Genomic DNA, 22,419 nt, shown 5'->3' with positions numbered 1-22,419 from the left:
ATGTCGTCTTTATTGCTATGGTATTCCGGGCCTGATTTCTTCCATGACTTTTTACTTCATTTTTTTGTCCCCCTCATAGAGTTTTGTTGCAGTTTTCTACTTACGCTCTCAGTATGTGTGTGTGTGTGTGTGTCATGGGTTTGTTGTGGGTGGGTGGCTGTGGGGTTGGAGTTTGAGTGAAGGAAAGTTAAAGGAAAAGTTTTGGTTTTCGCCTTGCACTGCAGGCAGAAGCGAATAAATGTTGGTTGGAAGTGAGGAATGGGAATGGGATACGGATGGGGATGCGGTATACACTAATACCCAGATTTGAGTTGCGGCTAGAAGAGTTTTTAACCAGATTGTTGCCTTTAAAGCTGAATTAGCGCATTTTTGGTCGACTGACTGGCCGACAGCAAGCGGAAAGGAAGAGAAAACTGTGAGATCTGGCCATGGCTCTGACTCTGTGGTTGGCAGTTTGCTTAAGTAGTTTACGGTTGAAGCGAAAATGAATTGCTTTTCACTAGATAAAAAGATGGTAAAGCCTTCATTCTGCACTCAGCTGCCGACACACCACTCAGGATGAATAAATTATCATTTCATTGTTTTGTTTTGTTTTGCTTCGGATTTTTTCCCGTTTATTTTTTTGTTCTTTGTGAAGTGTTGACAGTTGAGTTTTTGTTTTCAAAACACCGGAAAACACAAAGCTTTTAATGCTGCAAATTCTCTATATTGTTATTAAAATTTAAACAAAACAGTTAGTATGATCCCGTCTTGCAGTGTTTTAAGAAAAATTTGTTTGTTGTTCGTTTAAGTAATATAAAGAGAAATCGATTTGCAGGAAGTTTTAAAGAATTAACATTTATAATAAGCACTTCTTATTTAGTTTAAGTATATCTAAAATTTTTCTATTATTTTCTAAACAATTATTTACAAATGTCAAATTTACAGAAATGTGGATGAAACTTTTTCAAATTGGCCTAAAATTTACCAAAAATGCGAAATGCGAGAAAATTTGGAAATGTTAATCTTTCTAAGTTGACGTGGTGGAACTTTGGTTTTCTTGTGACACTTTGTTTTCTTTCTTTTCACTGCTTATATTATGGGGTTATCAGTCGAAATTAAAGCTAAGAACAGACATAATCAAATTAATCTTTATTGAGTGGCACTTTCTCAACACCCTTCAAGCAATTGCTCCTTCATTTGACTGTGAGAGACTAATTGAAAGCATCTTGAGCTAACAAAATAGAGAGCGAAAGGAAGAGGCTAAACAAATGCCATAAATAATAAGATGACAAATTGAGTTGGCTGTTGCCGAAAAGTAAAACAATATATAAACTGAAATGCCAAAACGGAAATGGGGAAGTGCAGCAAGGCGGGCACAAAAATGTATGTATATAACAACTTATACCTACAAAAACCGCTAGAGCAAAGGCAAAGAAGGCTCTCGTACAGATAGTGAAAAGGGGGCGGGATGGGAATCAAATAAAGAGACTTGTCCATGCCAGACCCAAGTTGAAGGCACCACACACACACGCGCACACACATACACATACAAACAGTGGCAAAAAAAAAAAGGAACTGAGATAAAAATGGCATGCGACGCATGGTACATGAACCAAAATGGCACCCACAAGAGCTTCCGGGAGACGTCCGCTTTAACAACTCTTTTTACCCACGCATGAAGACGCCCTGCACATTAGCCAAAGGATCGGGTGAGTGCTGGCTTGGAGTATAGGTTTTGTTGTTTTTTTTGCTTTCCTTTTTTTTTTGTTATTGTCGTTTTTGTCATAAACCCATTAAAAGTCAAGGACAAAATTCATGTTGCATGTGTTTACACATGCACAATCATACGCAGCCATACATACACACCAAAACACACACAAGCACCGACAACACACACACATCACAACACATGACATGAAGAAATGCCAACAAAGTAGCTTTAATTAATGAAACTCATTAAAGGGATGCCAGAACAAAGGACCCGGCCCCAGACTACAATCCATGCCTAGACAGAAATGCGCGCTTTGACCTGCCACAATGCGTTGCCACATCCATTAGCCAGCCCCAGTGTCCTAGTCACAGTTACAGCAGCTACAGCAGAATCATTATCATCGAGCAGGACTTTTGGCAGGATAATGCCACTGACTTGGCCAAGGCGAACTATGTTGGGGACACACTAGCATGATGTTCGAGTCGCGTCTCATCCACGAAGGCCACTGAAATTAACGAATTGCCGAAGCACGTTGCACGAGAGCGAACGAGAGAGTACGAGAGAGCATTGAGAGCTTTGCTGAGAGCGAGCTGGGGTAAACTGTGGTAAAGCTCAACTATTTACTCCGAAAAGTTTCATATCAGTATTTTAAGGGGTAAAGACTGCTTAACTCAAGCAGTGCATAGCATTTAAAAAGGACTTCAAGGTAGTTGAAATTGACAATTTTATTATTTTGATTTGTAATGCTTTCAAAGATCAGGAGTCAAACCACTTCTTCTATTATCGAGGAAGAAGAAGAAGACGGAGAAAAAAAGGGCTCAAAAAATTGCAGGCTCAGCATCCTTGGATAACACCAACGTTTTTTTTGGCTTATAGAATTAAAGACAAGAAACTGTTTTTCAGGCCATATCTTTACAAGGCATTGAGGGATTTAGCCAGGACATAACTTTTTTGGCCCTTTTCGATCAATACTATCGATCCGCAGTTTATTTATTTTTTTTTTTTTTTTTGACTGACTGTCTCTTTGAGATAAAAGAATTTTTCAGTCTAAAAAGGATCCTGTGAATGATCAGGACCAAAGTTGTAAGTAATGCAAGAAGCGGAGATATTTTGTGATATTACACTCAGAAACACGACCTTTTCGAGATGATCAATTTTTTATTAATGCGTCTACCAAAATATTTAAGAACATCCTAAAAGATCCTGTCCTATATATTCAGTATTTGTCATTATTATATTTGCTCAAATGTGAAGCAAAAAAATCTTTGCATACAGATGGATAGTTCTGTTTCCCAAGGATAACGAATCGATATTTCTCTGGTGGAATGAGTGCATCGAAAAACCCTTTGACTTATCAACATCTTCAAATTTGAATTACACCCTAAATGTAAACGTTACTTTTTCCTATCCTGTCAAGGTGCAAAACCTGGCTAAAAAAATATTTTAAAAAGGCGTTTACTATTATCCTTGTGGCACATTTTCAGTTGGTCGTGCGGCTATCCTCTTTTTCTGAACCGAACTGACACAAACTTGTTATATCAGTGGGAATAATTGATAGAGGGGAAAGTTATACGTACATAAGTATAGGCTGTTATACTTATAAGGGTTGGTAACTAATTGAAAGAAAAAGGACATTTTTAGCCGCTAGGGGTGGAATTCCTTCCAAAGTATTAAGCTAATTCTACTACAAAATTGTCGACAGAGGGAGGCTATGAACTTATATCAACTTATACGTATAACAAACGTATGTGTTCGAGGCAATCCTTGACATAAACCATTAAAATTCGACGCTAGAGCTGAAATTTATACCTATTTTCGATGCCCTGATGTACTCTTAGTTTAACTTGCTCTCCCAGTAACTTTCTCTTAATTGAAGCATACTCAGGCTCATGCGTTTAACGGCCAAGCAGGACTAGGCCAACGCAGAGCCAGGCTGGCGACCTAGCAGACCAAGCAACAGCTTTGTCCTCGTCGTCGTTGCCTTCGTGGTAGTCGTTGTCAATGTCGACATCGACATCGTATCCTAAAGCAGCCGCAAACCCCGCACCACCCGAACCTTTCCTATATATGTATTTATATATATGTATATATATACATACATATGTATCTAAAACGCCTATAGAGGCAGCTACATCCTGTGGCATGCCCGGCACCTGCTGCGTTTCAAAACAAAAGGCATTTATTTAGAATGGCGAGCGCAAAACGGAAGTAGCAAGAAAATAGACAACAATCAAGGGGAGGGTGGGTGTTGTGGCTTTTGGGGGGTTGCCAGGGGGTTTTGCGTTTGTACTGCCAGTTGCCACGACAACTGACATTTGAACACAACAAACGGAAAGGCTTGTGGCTAGCGCATTTGTTTCAAGCAAAAAAGAAAGAAAAATAACAGAATAGGATCCCAGTTAAATTTTATTTAAAATTTCCCAGGAAAAATGCAATTGAAATATTTACGAACTCTGCTAGAGGGCCAGGTAAGAGAAGCGAGAGTCATCGAAAGGATTAGGTATTTATCTCATCGTTCTTATAACAGGAGCAAATACAACGCATAGCTGGCTTAGCCTGGTCACCGAATCAACAGAAATTGGCCATTGCCACAGCCGATCGACATATATTGCTCTATGATGACGCAGGCGAACGACGCGACAAATTTAGCACCAAGCCAGCGAATCCGGCTAATGGAAAACACTCATATGTGATACGTGGCCTGGCCTTTAGTCCGGACTCAACCAAACTGGCTGTGGGACAAAGTGACAGTATTGTCTATGTCTATAAGCTGGGTGAGTCATGGAATGACAAGAAGGTCATCTGCAATAAGTTTCCTCAGGCCACAGCAGTGACAGCCCTAATTTGGCTGTCTTCAGGAGCAATTATAGCAGGTAAGCAAGTTTATATCGGTTGTTCAAGAGACTACAGAGACAGACTATAATACACATAAAAATGCATCGAAGTATTATTTCGGTTAGTCCTACACAAGTTTCGTATGGTTTTCCCGTTAAGGTCTTGAGGATGGAAAAATTCGTGCGTTGCATAGCAAAAGCAACAAATCGCAGAGCTTGTACGGAGGCGATAGCATCTGCATATCCTTGGCATCGAATACGAAGGGCAATGGTTTCCTAAGTGGCCACAATGATGGCACAATCATACGTTATTTCATGACGGATGACGCTAGTGAACCTTTGGGTCGCATTGTTCAACATCCAGTGCCACCATTTGCTTTGGCCTGGCCACAAGGTGGCTTCTGTGCAGGAGGATGTGATCAACGCATTGTCTTCTATGATACTATGGTGACTAAATGAATAACTAGAAACACTAAGGTGTTTAGTAAAATAAAAGATCACTCTTTTTTTCTTAGGGACGACAATTGCGGTGTTTCGATTACTCCCGTTCGGAAGGCGAACGTGAGTTCACCGTGGCTGCATGTAGTCCCAATGGACAGGCCGTGGCTTTTGGTAGCTATGATCGTATACGCATCTATGCCTGGAGTCCACGTCAGGGAGCCTGGAGTGAGAGTGCCAGCAAAGAGATCCCTTGTCTCTATACGCTAAGTGCCTTGATTTGGCGACGCGACGGGGCTCGTCTCGCTCTCGGCTCGGTCAGTGGTGCAGTTCTTTTGTATGAGTCAGTCCTAAAGCGTACCATTTGGCAGGATAAATTCGAGCTGATCTTTGTGGCGCCCAGTCAGCTGCTAGTACGATCATTGGCCGAACCACAACAACAGCTAACCATTGAATCGCAATTGGGTCTAGAGATAGATGACGTACGGATAATGGGCAAGGATAACTATTTGGTGGCCCGCACCGAAGAGTCCCTCATTCTGTGCGATCTAACGCGTAATCTTTCAAGCGAAGTCCCTTGGACTGCATCTGGACATCACGAACGATTCTATTTCGAGAATCCCAACGTGTGTCTAGTCTTCAATGTGGGCGAATTAAGCCTCGTGGAATATGGAGATAATTCTATTTTGGGCTCTGTGCGCACAGAGTTCGTTAATCCACATGTCATCTCAGTTCGCCTCAATGAGCGCGGCAACGGACGGGGTAACAAAAAATTGGCCTTTCTGCTAGATGCCAAGACAATTTGTGTGGTCGATTTGGTCACCCGTTTGACCAGTGGACAAATCAATCACGAGACAAAGATCGATTGGCTGGAACTCAGCGAGACGGCCCACAAATTGCTCTTTCGAGATAAGAAACTTCGCTTAATATTAGTCGACAACTACACGGGCAAAAAGCAAACCCTTCTAAGCAATATCTCATTTGTCCAATGGGTTCCACAGAGCGATGTGGTGGTGGCCCAGAGTAATAACAATTTGGCCATATGGTATAACATTGATCTGCCCGAGCATGTGACCATGCAAAATATGCGAGGAGAGGCTATTGAAGTGCTTCGAGAAAATGTAAGTCCAAAATATTGTCAAAGCATCTTAATTTACGAAAGAAAGGAGGAGTTCTAGGCTCTTGTACAACTTACCACTATTAGGTATAATTAAAGTTCATTCCGCTTCCAACATGCGTCTCGCTTTGCAGGGTCGCACTATGGTCCGCACTCAAGATGGTCCCAGTGAGCATAGCTATCAACTGGACGAAGGCCTTGTGGAATTCGGGACGGCCGTTAATGATAGTGACTTCGGACGCGCCGTTCACTTTTTGGAGACTTTGGGTGATAAGCCAGCAGCCAAGGCCATGTGGCATAATCTGGCCATTATTTCTCTAGAAGATGGCAATCTGCGGGTGGCTCAGCGTTGCTATGCCGCCTTAGGTAATGTATCCAAAGCATATTATTTGGCTGAAATGATCCAGCAGGCAGATGAATTTGAAGAGTCGACTGGCACACCAGGCATCCATTGTCCCGAGGTGCGCGCCAAGTTAGCGCTGCTCAACTCTGATTTGCGAACGGCGGAGAGAATATATTTGGAGCAGGGGGACATTGAGGCAGCCCTCAAAATGTACCAACAGCTACGCATGTGGGATGAGGCAGTTGCTCTGGCAGAACGGCGGGGATATGCACGATTGACGGAACTGAAGGAGCAGCATATGGATTTTCTTTTGAATAGCGAACAACAAGAGAAGGCCGGGCAGGTCTTGGAGGATCAAGGTGAACTGCAACAGGCAATGGCCTTGTACTTGAAAGCAAATAAGCCGGCGAGAGCGGCTCGCCTGGCTCTCAAGACGCCGCAATTGTTGCAGGATGAACAGCTAATGCTGCAGGTAACCGAAGGATTGGTCCACAGTGAACTCTACGAACTGGCCGGCGATATAGCCCATCGTTTGTCCCGGCCTGAAGCAGCCTTGGCCCTTTATCGCAAGGGTGGAGCCTATGCCAGGGCCCTGGAATTGGCACGTGTGGTGGCTCCCCAAGAGGTGACAGCCTTGGAAGAGCAATGGGGGGATTGGTTGGTAGGACGCAAGCAATTAGATGCCTCCATTAATCACTATATTGAGGCTGGAGCAACCCAAAAGGCTCTCGAAGCAGCTGTCGGCGCCAAACAATGGCGCAAAGCAGTACAAATAGCCAAAGTTCTGGATGAACCGGAGCTAATTCAACGCTATGCCCTGGATCTGTCTAAGCATTTGGCATTTGCAGGTGATCTAGACGGGGCAGAGGATTTATTAGTTCGAGCCAATCTCTATAAGGATGCCATTGAACTGCTAAATCGTCATGGCAAATGGGAGCGAGCATATGTCATCGGTGAGAAGTATCTAAAAGCAGAGCAGCTTCGCGAGCTATTCATTCAATTGGCCAGTAATCTCGAGGAACAGGGCAAGTATCGGGATGCCGAAAAAGTACTAATAGCTGTTAATGAGCCGGATTTGGCTATCGCTATGTACAAACGGAGGGAGCTTTACGATTCGATGATCCGTTTGGTAGAGCGCTATCACAAGGATCTTCTGGATAGTACCCATCTCCATTTGGCTCGGCAACTAGAGTCCCGGGGCAAGCTCAAGAACGCGGAACTACATTTCATTGCATCGGGCGACTGGAAGTCCGCTGTGCATATGTACTGCTCCTCGGCACGCTGGGAGGATGGCTATCGTGTAGCCAAGCAAAAGGGTACTGAAGGTGCCAGTCAGCAAGTGGCCTACATGTGGGCCAAATCCATGCCCCTGGAGAGTGCTGTCCGTCTGTTAAGCAAACTGGGTCTGCTGGACACTGCCGTGGATTTTGCCTGCGATTCGGGGCAATTTGAGTTTGCCATGGAACTGTGCCGTTTTGCCGGCAAGCCCACTGATGAAGTACATTTGAAAATAGCCATGTCTTTGGAGGATGAAGGCAAGTTCGAAGAAGCAGAGGCTGAATTCCTCAAGGCACACAAGCCCAAAGAAGCCATTCTAATGTATCAGCATGCTGGAGACTGGAATGCAGCTCTCAATGTAGCGGAACTGCATCTGCCCGAAGCTGTCAACGAAGTTCTCATTGGTCAGGCCTCATCAGCTCTGGAGACACGTAACTATAAGGATTACGAGGCCTTACTCCTACGGGCCCAGCGTCCTGATCTCATTATTGATCATTATAAGCAGGAATCCCTGTACGATGATGCCTTACGCGTGGCCGAAGAGCACTATCCCTCAGCTCTCAATGATTTAAAACGACTGCAGGCCCAGCAACAGCGTGGTCAGAATCAGAGCGAAGAGTCTGCCACCGATTCCCGTGGCTATCTGCAGCGAGCAGCTGAATTCGCCAAGCGGGAACAGTTTCGCAAGGCCGCCGAATGCCTTATGCAAATTGATTCATCTAATGCCGAAGATGCGGCGACTTTGGAGCGCGCTCTGTTGCGAGCTGCCGAAATTTGTAATCAGTTTCTGGAAGGTCAAGATGCACAGGAACTGGCCCAGGCTTTGGGACCACGTCTCATGGCCATTAAACAGATTGGACCAGCTGCTCAGCTTTATTTGGCCGCTGATATGCCTAAGCAGGCGGTGGACGTGTTCATTAAGACGGAACAGTGGAGCAAGGCTCGTCGACTGGCCAAGGAAATAGATGCAGATCTCCAGCTACTGGCCTATGTGGAGCAACAGCAGAAATCCTGTCTCAAGCATGAAGGAAATGTCGAACAGCTTGCCGATATTGACATTATCTCCGCCTTGGATCTACTGGCCGAGCAGGGTCAATGGCAACGGTGCCTGGAGAAGGCAAAACAACTGAATCCATCCGTTTTGCAGAAGTATGTAGCCGTCTATGCGGCTCAACTCATTCGTGAGGGTAATTGTGCCCCCCGCCCTGGGACTATATCTGACGTATGGAGCTCCGCCCATTGAGGCCCACTTCAATATCTACACGAGGATCGCTCTGGACTGCCTGGCCTTAAGGGAAGAGCAAACAGAGAATGGTTTACTCTGGAGGCAACTGCGGGATTTTCTCCATCGTCTGATGCAGGCGCTCTCCAGTTCCTCTAGTGAAACGGGTCAAAGTGCATTCAGCGTCAGCGTGCAACAGTTTCTACTGATTGCCCACTATTATGCTGTCAGATCGGCCTGCAGAGAAGTGCCGTCTCTGCAGCCAGTGGCATTGCGTCTCTCGTTGGCTTTGCTACGGCATACGGATATACTGCCTGTGGACAAGGGTTTCTTTGAGGCTGGGATGGATCTGCGGCAGGCGGGCCGTGAGGCTGAAGCATTTGTTATGCTTAATCACTATCTCGATGTGTGCGAGGCCATCGAGGAGGGTTCGGGCAATCTGGTTGATCACACCGATTTGGCTAGCACAGATTTCCCTAGCTCTGTACCCCTGCCCGAGGATATACATCTGAAAAACGAGCCCAATCTGCATGAAGAGGTCCGCGAATGGGTATTGGCCGTTAGCATGGATCAGCAGGTGGATCAACAGTTACCTACCGATGATCGCGGCTTATATGAATCCAGTTTGGGTCCAAATGATCAGGCTTGCCTGCTAAGTGGTTATCCTGTTCGCGGACGTCAACCGGTTACCTTTCAATCATCAAATAGTAATCAGCAAGTGAATCGGGATGTATGGAGCAAATTCTCTGTGGCCATGAAGATGTCGCCAGCCAGTGGCATAGCCGACATCATACACTTCACCGAGAAATGGCAAGGATCTGCCAATTATGTAATGCACTGAAAGAAAACGGAGGAAGAGTTGAAAACGGTTTTTATCTTTGTTGTGTATATGCTATAATTGAACCGTCAATAATAAATGTGGATTACAATAATTGTTTTGGGGTTTTTTTCTTGTCTCGTCTAGGGTGCTAAGTGGGTCACGTGTAGGACAATACATAATAATATATATATATAATTAGCATTCGCAATTCTTTTTTTTCTTGATTTTTTTTTTTGCTTTGTTTTTTCTTTGCTTTTGTTTTATGATTAATTTCTTGATCCTGTTGTTGTAGTAAGATGTTGTTCTGTTTATTCTGGGATTTGACTTAAATTGTTCCTGATAAACTGTCTGCTTTGAAAAATTGATTATGAATTCATTTTTTCTGTTCGATCTTGCTGGGGGAGGGGGAGAACCACCTAATCAGTGAAGGGCATTGAAGAGATCACCTGCTGAGGGCAAAGGAGCCAGGCCACCAGTTACATCTGGCAATTGAGTAAGATCGGGTAAATTGGATAAGTGATCGTGTATCTCCTTCTGTAGACCCAGCATCTTGGCCAATTTTTTTTTATGTTCCTGTAAAGCAGTCGAAAAGACATGTCAATCATTTGCAATATAATAAACTATTTAAACATTTAATGTATTTACAAACAAACAAAAAACAACAGGTAAATGAGTGAAATTTATGAATGAATTGTTGTTAATTAACATTTAGTGAACACAATTAATGAAGAAACTCGAATAACCTGTACTCGAAATGTAACACAATTAATTCACTATACGAGTTCAAATTACTCATTAAGAATTCAGACATTTACATATTCGAACAAAATGTCTAACTGAAAGAGGTGCTTCGATTTTATTGCAAAATATCGATGAGTGAAGTTGAAGTAACCTTGCAGTAATTGAATTACAATCTTTGCAAGACAGACAGAACGGAAAATTTTAGAATATATATACATATATAGACATATAATATGACTTTGATAAGGAATTGCACTCTGCAGGGTTACAGAAAATAGAAATGAAATCTTATATTAAGCTAACTAATCATCAGATAGACATATTTATAGGATGGATAAGGATAACATACATCTAATCTCTGCTCGGCCTGGGTAAGCAGCTCCTTTTGTTCAGCCTGAAAGTCACGTAACATGGCGGCCAGTTTGGTACGCTCCTCCATTTCAGCAGCTAGACGAGCATTGTAGTTATTGAGCAATTCAACTGCCTCATTCACCTGAAATTTACAAATTCGTTTATGAAAAGATTTCAATGAAGAATATTTGCTTTGTCAAGACCTGCTTGGCCAACGCCTTGGCTTTGTCCTTATCCTCCAGTTTGCTAATACAATTGATTTCAGATATCTCCTGAGGCAATTTGGCAATACGCTCCCTAACCACCGCATCGCTGGAGGAGGAGTTCTCTATGCTTGTTAGAGCTTTGATCAGTTCCTCTGGCTCAGGAGGTTCACCCAATGGCACATATGGTGGGGTGTGGCCATTTTCCAACTCCGTCTTTGGCTGCTCCTCAACAACAGCGGGAGCGCTATTATTCTGATGAGTATGGTGTTGATGATGATGATGATGTTGCCGTGACCGTTTTGATTTTGAATGGCGATCCTCATGCTTACGCTTCTCCCGTTTCTCAGACTTTTCCCCTTTGCTGCTGTTGCTATTCTCCCCTCCGGCGGCGGAGACCTCACTTTGGTTATGAGATTTACCACCACCATTACTACTGCTGCTGCCTTCACGATGCAATCGCGCTCTGTAGTCGGCAATGGTCTTGGAATCATAGACTCCACGCTCTAACCATATGTTGAGGATGCGTCCTAGACTGCCAAGCAGCTTGTCCGAGCTGCATGCCTCACCAATATGGGCAAATGCCTTGGGCAGAACATGACTGTACTCCTTGCCATATTCTGGGCCCTTCTTTTTACTATTCTGGATCACATCATTGGCTAGGTACATGAATGTCAGCTTCTTGGGTTCTGGAACTACAAAACCAATATTATAGCATATGGTTACAATCGAAGTAATTGATCAATTTCTTGGAATTAGGAACAAACCATTTTGGAGCTCGCGTTGCCAGGTCTGGACAATGGATGCACTATGCTTTCTATGGTGAATCAACCACAGAGACAATGTTTGGATGCTCTGTTGGCTGCTGTTTAACTCCCCAAGCCTTTTTGAGCAATGCACTCTCCGTGAAAGCGGACATATCCGGGATCCACGAAATCTCAATATAATAAAAACACCCACACTATTTCTCTGTAGTAGTAGCGCCACCTGTTGGCCGTATCAATTCGCGATAATTTGCACCGTATCGTCCATCTCAGCTGAGTGGCAACGGCAGCAAAAAAATATATTTAAACACAAATAGCAGAATAAAAATCGCCAAACAATATTACTACAATATTGACAAACTTTTTCAAAAGAGAACTGTCTTGTGTAACACAGAAGCGAAAAGTTTTTGAACTTTACTGTGCGTTTAAAATTTATTTTATATGTCACATTATTTTTATCTTTCAAGACGCACATCTAACTTTTCAATTGCGCCGGCAACGCTTGCTATTAAAATCACAAAAGAAAAATACTAAAGAATTTGTTGGAAAAAAATACTAAATTACTCTCAATTTTTGAAATCTGGCAACTCTATTTTTTACAATTCCCGCGCATATTTGAATTAGTTAACGGAAAACTAATGCAGGATAAGAATAAAAGTATTTTAGTCGTTTTACTTAACCAACAGCTATCTTTGGATTCATTAGATGAACTTTAAATAAACTGTCCTTGTATTGGGGGAAAAAAAAAAACAACGATACCATAGAAAATGCAAGTGTAATGCCTAAGCCATATATTTTCGTATAAATGATCAATCAGTAACATCAATCAATCAGCAAAAATTGAACTCACATTCAAGCACACACACACACACACGCATAAACTTTACACCTGATAACAAGCCAACTCACACTCAGTCTTCTAGCCGCTAGCAAATTGTTGGCTAAACTCATTTCCTCAGTTGGTCGTAGGAATTCAGACGCTTTGGATCGTGTCGTTGAAATATATATATATATCTATATATACCTGAGTATATACGTATAGGACCGTAAACATTGCGCCGCCTTATCAGCCCCCGCCAAAGAGTAATTTGTGATACCTGTCCGTTATTTTGTATTGACTTGTAGCAGTCGCAACGAGCTTAAGTGGTGTTAATTTTTTATTAATTATTATCGTATTTATTCAACCAGAACGAAAGTGAAGTGCGAATTGCATTTCAAGTGTTTCGACATTAACCTAACTGGCATGAAAGGCAATAAACAATTGTGCATCGGTGGTCTGCAATAGCAGAGATAAAGTAATCAAACACCCAAGCTGTCCATAATTGTGATGTGTGCGATTTACAAACCATTAGCACTATCAATAACATATTAGACAAATTGCTAAATTGGCTGCCGTATCTGCAGTATAGTCGACAGATATGTATAGGCAAATATTAAATAAAAATCACTAAAAGCCCCAGTGGTTAGTCTTCCTGCTTCCCAACCCCACAACCAGATCCCACTCACCTACTCTCTGTCACTCTAAGTATAAATGTATGTATGTATGTACATAAGTGTCGCCCCCCTCTTACTGAGTTCTCTTTCTTTCTCTTTCTCTGTGGGACTCCGATAAGCCCATAAACCGTCAAATTGCCTGACTCAAACGGTTGTAGTGTTAATATGATTTTGTTGTTTCTTTTTTTTTTTTTTTGTCTTCTTTGCCTTTTTTTTCTTTAGTGGTTAATTGTTTAATCTGATAATAGAAAAATACACAGCTCAGAAGCCAAAAATACAATAAACAGGCATACTAAAATGCTCAAGTCTGGAAAATCGAAAACCGAAACCAATACATAACGAATTGAAAGAAGCAATCATGAACTCCTATTTCGATTCGGCCATCGAATATACGAGTAAGAATCCGTTTAGTGTCTCCCCAACAAATATCGAACAGTCACAGACTCTGCTTCATGAAAAGAACTGGGAATGGACATATTTAGTGGTGAGTTAGTATAGTTTGATTTTCCACTTCACCGATCCGAACCGACCTGATCTTCATTTCTCTTGATCTCTTTAGCGAAAATGCCGCAATCTGGAATTGGAAGAGTCCTATGACCTATATATGCGACGTCTACGCGTCGGTTATCTCTCACTATTCATTTTTATTCAACTCTTTGTTTCGATATTACACGCTCTACTCTTGCTGACATCCTCAGAGCGATCTTTAGTCTATATGGATATGGCTGTCTATTTGGTGTCTGGCGTTCTCATTTGGTTCATATTGTCGGTTAATTTTCGCAACGAACTAGTCTGCAAATACAATTGGATAGTCTATGCCTCATCATGGCTAGCTGTTAGTGTTATGGTCCTAATGGATATTGGCCTCAATGTGTATCATGCGACGAGCAGCAACAATATATTAAATCCCATCTATGATGCCTATACCCTGTATGCCATCTATATGTTTATGCCTGTTCCATATTTATTGCAACCATTTGTCCTGGGAACAGCTGTCACATTGTGCTACATAATCAACTATAGCTTTGTGATTACCTCCAAGGAGGATAATCAAATGCATAGCATACTCAACGAAGCCATATATCTGAGTTGTGTCAATCTGTTGGGCATATTCTTTCGCCTGATGCGTGACATTGCGTTAAGGACAACATTTCTAGATCGTCGTCAATACGTTGAAGAGAATCTACTCCTGCGATATGCTCGTGACCAGGAGCGAAGTCTCCTATTAAGTATTTTACCCAATCAGATAGCAGATCGCCTGCAAGAAGATGTTAAGAATCGTGTCGAACGATCCAAGCGACAACATCAACAGCGATCCCACATAGACTTACGGAGTAGTGATAATAGTCAGACATTGAAGCGTTGGCGACAACCCGATCATGAGTGAGTTGCTCATACCCAAGATCTTTAATTCACAAATAATTTTTCCCCTTTTTTGCAGTACCCTGTTTATCGAGCCCCATAAGGATGTTACTGTACTATATGCCGATGTGGTCAACTATACCCATTTGACCACCACATTGGATGTGAAAAAGCTAGTGGAGGCCCTACATGATCTATTCGTACGCTTCGACATTGCCAGCGAGGAGTACAATGTGCTGAGGATCAAATTTTTGGGCGATTGTTATTATTGTGTAGCTGGATTGGTAAGTAAGAATGACGATCATGCCAAATGCTGTGTGGATTTGGGCCTACGAATGATCAAGGATATTCGGGATGTGAGGTATAAGCCTGATTAACCAACAATAAGGCATAAGTCCATTGACAATCTTGTATTTTTTGCCGCTCTTTAGGGAGAAACGTCATCTCAATATCGATATGCGCATTGGTGTACATTCAGGGGATGTTCTATCTGGTGTAATTGGTGCTGCGAAATGGCAATTTGATATTTGGTCCAAGGATGTGGATATTGCCAATCGTTTGGAGGCCACCGGAGCCACAGGTCGTGTCCATGTTAGCCAGCAGACTCTGCGTCTCTTGGACGGTGAATACTTCTTTGAGGATGGCACCGAAAAGGCACGCGAAGATCCCGTACTGCAGAAGCATGGCATACGCACCTTTCTGATCAAATCACTGCGCGTGAGTAAACCCAATCATACTTATCGATGAGTTGCACAATTTACACCAAAAACCGAAAGTTGTAGGCCCCCATGCATGATCCGCGTCGGGTGCAACGCGAACGACAGGCCAAGAAACTGAGCGAGGCCTACAAAGCGAATTTCATGCACAACTCGACGCTGCATCAATACAATCAAGTACGTAACCAGGCCAAGCTGGAAATGTGCCGGGAATTGGACAAAATGCCCATCGGGCGTATACAGTAATGCAATGAAAACATAAGAAACCAAAGGAACTGACAACAAAACCAATTGATATTCTCATCTCAATCTCCCTTCCCCGTGCAGGCTAACGAAATTGTGGAGACGTAGCACCAAATTAACCCAAGATGAAATGGAAGAGGAGAGCTTTCGCCGTAATATTAGCTCGTGTTGTCTACTCTTTCGAAACCGAAAATGGGAACAACAGTATGTGCTAGAGCCTGATATAATGTTAAAGTATAGCATAGCTCTATCCTGGGTTATCTACATCGGCCTTTTGTCCATTCAATTGCTCAGCAAGGAGTAAGTATAACCCTAAATCAATTAGTGTGTCACCGATTAATGGCTAAACGCTTGGCTTTCAGTCCAAAATATCATTATTGGTATATAGATGGCACCACAATCATTCTACTTACCATGCTGCTAATTGTCTCGTGGTATAAGAAACTCTGGATTATGTATGTCTCCGATGCGGAACAAGCTCTGCCCCATAGTCGGATCAGTCATTTCATTTACAACATGTCGGATGTAATGCAACGTAATATCGTTCTAAGGATAGCCATATATTTCCTGATTATATTCTCCTATTGTGCCGTAGCAGCCATGCAAGTAGTAAGTTTAACAACTTAAAATATTTCTAGAGAACCTTCTCAAACTATCCTCCCCCTTCAGATAGACTGCGGCGGCAATGATAATGTATATCAGCTTAGTTCGACCTATGAGGATCGGGTTTATTGTTTCCACCCTTGGATTCTCACCAATTGCATGACTCTGGTAATTGGCATGTCGCTGATTTTCACCCGTATACCCTTTGTCATCAAGGCAATCTTTTCTACAATCATCACCGTGTCATATGCCGTTTTGGTTGTATTCGAATTCAATTATATATTCGCCAGCAGCCCATCGACAAATGTTAATTTCAATGCTGAATACTCGCACATTTTGCTCATCTTTATAACCCTTGGCATATTTCATTTGATGGAACGTCAGACAGAGTTTATTGCCAAAGTGGATTACAAGTAAGAGAGCTTATGAAATGTTGGTAATTTCTTTTCGAAAACTAGTTTTGTTTTCTTTTCAGTTGGAAGAGACAATTGCTGACCAAACAAGAGGATGCCCTTATCACGAATGATACGATTAAAGTTCTGCTGACAAACATATTGCCCTCTCATGTGGGTAAGTTAAGCAAATTTGTGTTTGATAAGTGACATCTAACTACATATGTACATACATCCACTTCGACCTTCAACAGCTGATTACTATTTGTCCAATCAATTGCAAAACGAACTCTACTACGAGGAGTATGATAATGTGGCTGTTATGTTTGCCTCCATCAAGGGATTCGATACAGACAAAATTGGGTTGAGGGTATTGAACGAGATAATCTGTGATTTTGATGATGTGGTAGGTAATTACGCATCGATAAAGAAGGTCTAATCGAATTTTGTTCAAATTGTTATGGCAGTTGACCAAATACGCCTGCAGCATGCGTGTGGAGAAGATCAAGGTAGCCAATTGGACTTACATGGCTGCCTGTGGTCTGGATGTTTCCCGATCTGAGCATGCTCCTCAAATAAAATTCCGTAATGTCTCGCTTATGCCGAATGGACGGCGGAGTAATTACACGGGGAGGGCTAGAAATTCGGAGGGCGTTCAGCGTGTTCCGGTTGGCAATGGGAGTAACATTGCCTTGGATTTGGATCTGGAACGCGGTCAGTATGAGGGCAATGTACTGCCACGTGCTCATCGCAGCAGTCTATGTAACAGTAATAACAATAGCAACGGTGAGGTGGTCCATGTGATGGCAAAATTTGCATTGGAACTTATGCGCACCATGCGACGATTCAATGCTGAGAATATGCAATCCGAGTATGAAGGGAGTACGGACTACGGCATGCTCCGGATTGGCATCTCACACGGTCGTGCCATGGCTGGAGTTGTTGGTATATCAAAGCCCCATTATGATATCTGGGGCAATCCAGTCAATATGGCATCACGCATGGACTCAACGGGGGTCCCTGGCAAGATACAAGTGACCGAGAAGACGGCCCTCAAATTGCGAGAATTTAATATACAATGCAATTATCGCGGCATGACTTTTGTCAAAGGACGCGGAAATATACCCACATATATTCTAGCCACGGATTCGGAATACAAAGATTTTCTGCCACACCAAAGCCAAGCCAGCTAGTTACACATCTAGAACTTAATGCCAAAATGTAAATAGATAAATATTTTGTTAAAAAAAATATACATAAATATAAAGAAGACTCCTCCGGAAGTTGTTCAACTATAGTATCATCGATAAGCCCAATTTGAAATGATGATGTAAAACAAATGTCCTAGCTCTATATGTCTAATGAATATTTTAGAAATCAAGTTAACCAGTAACAAAAAATGAGCTCACCGCCAAAGAGCTTTGAAGAAGATGACTTAGACCCACGACTGATAGCCCAAATTAAGGGCTGGGAATGGACTCACTTTCGGGTAAGAGAGATTTTCCAACAACATGGAGGAAAAATCATAAAGTAGTTCTCCACTCGAAAAAAGAACAAATGCCGCTCGGTTGGCTTGGAAGGACTATTTCGAGTTATGTCGATCGTGTGGCTTCGACCAATGCCATGTTATTTATCTTTACCATCGAACTCCTGCTGGGCATACACATATGTGCATTGTTTTTTCTAGCATCGGTGAGTAATCCACACTTTTGAATTGAAATATTCTCAAAACTATTCCTTTTTTTTAGAGCCTAACGTTCTATGTGGTATTGCCCTATATTATGGCCATGATATTGACGCCGGTTATAATGTGGATCTCGTTGAAGGAACCTACAGATTTTCACTATTATCATGCTCTAAACGTTATTGCCAGCTGTGTCATGGCAGTGATTCTGACACTCATGGGTAAGCAAATAAGTTGGATTTTCAAAATTTAAGTTGACTTTGAATTCACAATTATGCAGATACCTTTGTGCAGTTAACCCAGGATGCCAACTATCCGTTGGTTCCATCCTACGATCATATTGTGGTTAGCTCAATTTATTTATTTCTTCCCATTAGTTTCTATGAGAAGGGTAAGCCCTATTTGTTGGGGCTTCTTGTCTCGATAATCTATCTCATCTATATGCTTGGCGTGGTAGATAATAATATCAATGATCCCATCAGACAACAAAAAATCGTTTCATATAGCATCTACCTGTTATATCTGAATATTGTATTTCTATTTCTTCGTGCATTGACCGAGTTTCATCTAAGAAAGAAGATCATCTCACGTTACCAATTGCTACGTGAGAGCAATTTATGAAAGGTAGAATTGTTTGTGGTTTTTAAAGCTTTTGAAAAGTTATGTCTTTTAGTTAGTTGCGAAGAATGAGAAGAAGATATTGGAGACTATATTGCCTCCAAAGATAGCGCGTTCTATGCAGGACGAGGTCCGGGCACGCATCGAAGATGAATGCGATCAAGCTTTTAGTGTTAAACTGGCTCTACCCCGGTGAGTCCCATTAAAAAGCATCGTTAGCCCTCTCCTCTGATAGTGTTTTAGTAAACTCTTTGTGGAACCGTATCCGGAAGTGTCGATTCTAGTGGCTTATATGGTTAACTATACACATCTTACCACAACGCTGGATGTTGCTGAATTAGTGGATACTCTGCACGAACTATTCGTTGCGTATGATCGTTCCGCCGAGCATTTTAATGTGTTGCGCATTAAATTCCTAGGTGATGCCTATAATTGTGTCTCGGGCATTCCTCTTTACAATCCTGAACATGCCACCTGTTGCATGAATCAGGCATTGGAAATGATCAAGGCCACGCGAGATTCCCGAGAGCGTCGAAAATTGAGCATTGATATGCGTATCGGTGTACACTCTGGCGAGGTCTTTTCGGGCATTATTGGTCGCACCAAATGGGAGTTTGATATATGGTCCAAAGATGTAGATATCACCAATCGACTGGAGAGCTCGGGCATACCAGGAAAAGTTCACATATCCGAACGTACACTCGATCTATTAGGAAATCAATACTACTACGAAGAAGGGTCCACAAAGGCTTTGGATGATCCATTTAACGAAGAATCAGATCATAACATACTTGGTGACGGGTCGAGTGCGAGATTTAGCCACTGCTGATGCAGTCGTCGCTGAAGATGTGAATGATGTTTCAGACAACTCATTCCACGCCAGCATTGTGGATGATATACAGTTCAGCAATGTTTATAAGGAAGTTCAGCAGGAAACCCAGCTCGGTATGAAGCAGGAGGTGGAAAAAATGCCCGTTGGCATTACGCAGTGAGTGTGAAGTGCAAGTGACCTCATTAGATCAATTAGCTAATGCCCCCCTTCCCTCATTATAGTGTATTGTTAACTGCTACAATAAGAATAGACATCAGAGTGAGGATTATCTACTGAATGCGGATATCTCCAAATTCTTGGTCCTCTTTCGTAATGGCACCACTGAGTGGAACTATATGAATCTTCCAGATTTCCTTATGAAGTACAGCATGCTGACTTTATTGGGTGCTGGCATAGCTCTGGTCTTCATTTGCTTTAGTTTGCCATTGTATGTAAGCAGTAGTGTTTGGTTAAACTCATCCATTTACTCACTCACCCACTTATTCACGCACTTGTTCACTCATATGTATGTTCACTCACTTGTTTACTTGATTGCAAATGAAAGCATTTTTAACCACATAAAGAATCTTCTTTACAAATACAGGTACATATTCATATGTCCCTATGAAATTAAAAAAAGGAATAACTGGCCAAGTGATAAAGTGAGTGAATCAGAAAGGAATAGTTTCGGTTGAAATATACTCACTTGCTCACTCACTTATAAACAACCCAACACTACAAAGCATTAAACCATACGCCTTTCAAAAACATTAACCAAAAAACACTTTATTAACAGCATGTTTTCACAATTCCTTGGAACACTCTCATTACTTTTGGTATTGTCAATCATTTGCCTGGTGACAAACTATGTATAAAAAAATTTGGCTTCAATATCGCCCATTAACGCCATGGTCGCAGCCCAAGTTCCTATTAAGTCGTGTGCTAATGAGCTTATCAAAGGTACTAGAAGATCAGCTTTTTGCACGGATGTTAGTGTGTGTGGTGGCCATGGTTATAATATACTCGATATCATCGTTAAAAATGGTCTGAAAAATATCTGCTTAAGGTTATACACATTGTCAGTTCACATAATTCACTTTCATTTACATAGATCTTTTGCAATATGGCTAAATTTGAGCTAGAGTTGATTGAATCAGATTTATCTGATCAACTACCTAATCTGATATGTTTCTCACCTTGGGTACGTGTGTCTCTCTAGTAAGTCAACTAGTAAAGCTAATGGAGATATCCATTCGTAGACCATTACCCACTGCATTATTGTGGCCCTTAGTCTGATGCTATTCTTCTTTGGACTTCCGATGATTTTCAAACTGTGCTTGGCCCTGATTATCGTTGCCACACACATTGTCACCGTTCATGCCAAATATGGCTTCGCCTTCGAGCGATCGGCTACCACGAATGTGGGTCTTAAGGCTGAGGATGCTCACACCTTGTATATGCTTGCCTTCTTCATAATGATTGCCATCAAAGAGCGACATATTACCTATATGAATAAGGTGGATTACTAGTGAGTAGCTTGTAGATTTCAGTTTCAGTCACCATTCACCCGGAATGTTCTTGCATTCAGTGTGAAATTACGTTATGAGGAGAAGCATGCTCAGACACAGAATACCACACGTTCGATTAGGATTATAATGGCAAACCTTTTGCCGTCGCATGTGGCAAATGATTTTCTAGAACATCGACGACATGGTGAACTTTATTATAAGAATTTCGATAAAGTGGCTGTTATGTTTGCCACCATTGAGAACTATGAAGCCGATCGCATGGGCATACGTGTGTTGAATGAGTTCATATGCCATTTCGAAGATGTCTTGCAGAAATATACCGACAAATACAAGGTGGAAAAGATCAAAGTAATGAACTGGACATATATAGCTGCCTGTGGCCTACAAGTGGAGCATTATGCTAATTTTCCAATGCACTTGTCAACCCAGAAACGAAGTCATGAAAACAGTCAATATCTGCGTGCCAAAACGAGTGAGTAATCAGATCAAACCAGATCCTTGTTCTGGAAGTTGTTCTTAGAATCCATACATGTCCAGGTGGAGTACGATTTGATTTCATGGTTGGTAAATCAGACGCCGAAATCTCACAATTTTTAAGAGACACCCCGTCGCTTCTTATTGTTAGTCAGAATCCTTTACTGGAGGTTAACGATCAGGTTGTCGTTGTTATGACCCAATTTGCAGTTGATCTTCTGCGTGTTATGCAGAAAATCAAAGCACAAGATGTACTTCCCCCTACTTATCTATGGTTTGAAGGGAACCCTTAATATTGGTTAAAGTTATTCTCCTCAGCATACACTTTGATCAAGCCCAATAAAAGTTTCATACACAGGAATTTCCCATGGCCCAGTGATGGCTGGTGTGGTGGGCCTTTCCAAGCCACATTATGACATTTGGGGTCATCCCGTTAACATGGCCTCGCGCATGACATCCACTTCGATCGTGGGTTACATACAGGTGACCGAAGCTACAGCCGCAATATTGCGTAAATGTGGCATTCGTTGCACTTATCGAGGTGAGATATTTGTCAAGGGCATTGGAGAAGTTCCCACCTATCTGGTGGCACTTGACAAATCATTCAATTTTCAAGAAGATAGTACAACAAATGACGTCACAGATAATGAGAAATCGAGTAATCATATGTGACTAAAAAATAAATAAAA

At 42.1% G+C, this 22,419-nt stretch overlaps 4 protein-coding genes across 7 annotated transcripts; 3 read left to right on the top strand and 1 right to left on the bottom strand.

Annotated features, from left to right (window-relative positions):
• Positions 1 to 3,965: 3,965 nt before the first annotated feature.
• On the top strand, positions 3,966 to 9,772 carry Oseg2 (intraflagellar transport protein Oseg2). The gene is given in 6 exon segments (XM_068286295.1): positions 3,966 to 4,161; positions 4,221 to 4,566; positions 4,688 to 4,974; positions 5,043 to 6,086; positions 6,217 to 8,901; positions 8,903 to 9,772. Coding segments are annotated over 6 exon segments (5,265 nt in total). The 5' UTR covers positions 3,966 to 4,122; the 3' UTR covers positions 9,767 to 9,772.
• Positions 9,773 to 9,857: 85 nt separating this feature from the next.
• Positions 9,858 to 12,282, bottom strand: LOC137574155 (regulation of nuclear pre-mRNA domain-containing protein 1B). Its single transcript, XM_068286294.1, is given in 5 exon segments — positions 9,858 to 10,318; positions 10,836 to 10,979; positions 11,041 to 11,735; positions 11,808 to 11,922; positions 11,924 to 12,282. Coding segments are annotated over 5 exon segments (1,143 nt in total). The 5' UTR covers positions 11,960 to 12,282; the 3' UTR covers positions 9,858 to 10,165.
• Positions 12,283 to 12,772: 490 nt separating this feature from the next.
• On the top strand, positions 12,773 to 17,897 carry ACXD (Adenylyl cyclase X D). 4 transcript variants are annotated; one of them, XM_068286011.1, is made up of 12 exons: positions 12,773 to 12,887; positions 13,521 to 13,782; positions 13,858 to 14,681; positions 14,740 to 15,021; positions 15,092 to 15,377; positions 15,443 to 15,618; positions 15,704 to 15,919; positions 15,982 to 16,228; positions 16,289 to 16,635; positions 16,698 to 16,792; positions 16,869 to 17,020; positions 17,082 to 17,897. In XM_068286011.1, the coding sequence occupies exons 2-12, from the start codon at positions 13,657 to 13,659 to the stop codon at positions 17,805 to 17,807; spliced, it is 3,477 nt and encodes a 1,158-aa protein (XP_068142112.1). In that variant the 5' UTR covers positions 12,773 to 12,887; positions 13,521 to 13,656; the 3' UTR covers positions 17,808 to 17,897. The 4 variants fall into 4 exon arrangements, with proteins under 4 accessions (XP_068142112.1, XP_068142115.1, XP_068142113.1 ...); XM_068286012.1 differs by lacking the exon at positions 12,773 to 12,887 and having other exon boundaries at positions 13,145 to 13,782; XM_068286013.1 differs by lacking the exons at positions 12,773 to 12,887; positions 13,521 to 13,782; positions 13,858 to 14,681; positions 14,740 to 15,021 and having other exon boundaries at positions 15,278 to 15,377; positions 15,437 to 15,618.
• A 116-nt stretch (positions 17,898 to 18,013) lies between these two features.
• LOC137574004 (adenylyl cyclase X E) lies at positions 18,014 to 22,402 on the top strand. The gene is given in 13 exon segments (XM_068286111.1): positions 18,014 to 18,103; positions 18,363 to 18,519; positions 18,579 to 18,922; positions 18,972 to 19,108; positions 19,160 to 19,693; positions 19,695 to 19,908; positions 19,970 to 20,331; positions 20,524 to 20,596; positions 20,598 to 20,771; positions 20,839 to 20,928; positions 20,987 to 21,255; positions 21,316 to 21,728; positions 22,089 to 22,402. Coding segments are annotated over 13 exon segments (3,171 nt in total).
• The last annotated feature ends 17 nt before the right edge of the window (positions 22,403 to 22,419 follow it).

The sequence above is a fragment of the Drosophila tropicalis genome, unplaced genomic scaffold, assembly GCF_018151085.1.
Source record: "Drosophila tropicalis isolate 14030-0801.00 unplaced genomic scaffold, ASM1815108v1 contig_443, whole genome shotgun sequence".
Lineage (NCBI taxonomy): Eukaryota > Metazoa > Arthropoda > Insecta > Diptera > Drosophilidae > Drosophila > Drosophila tropicalis.
This window is presented reverse-complemented; position numbering and strand designations above follow the sequence as displayed.

Coding starts and splice junctions, on each gene's coding strand:
- ACXD (XM_068286011.1), top strand. CDS start 13,657: ATGAACTCCTATTTCGATTCGGCCATCGAATATACGAGTAAGAATCCG. Junction 13,783..13,857: donor GGGAATGGACATATTTAGTG/GTGAGTTAGTAT, acceptor TGATCTCTTTAG/CGAAAATGCCGCAATCTGGA. Junction 16,229..16,288: donor CCGTAGCAGCCATGCAAGTA/GTAAGTTTAACA, acceptor CTCCCCCTTCAG/ATAGACTGCGGCGGCAATGA.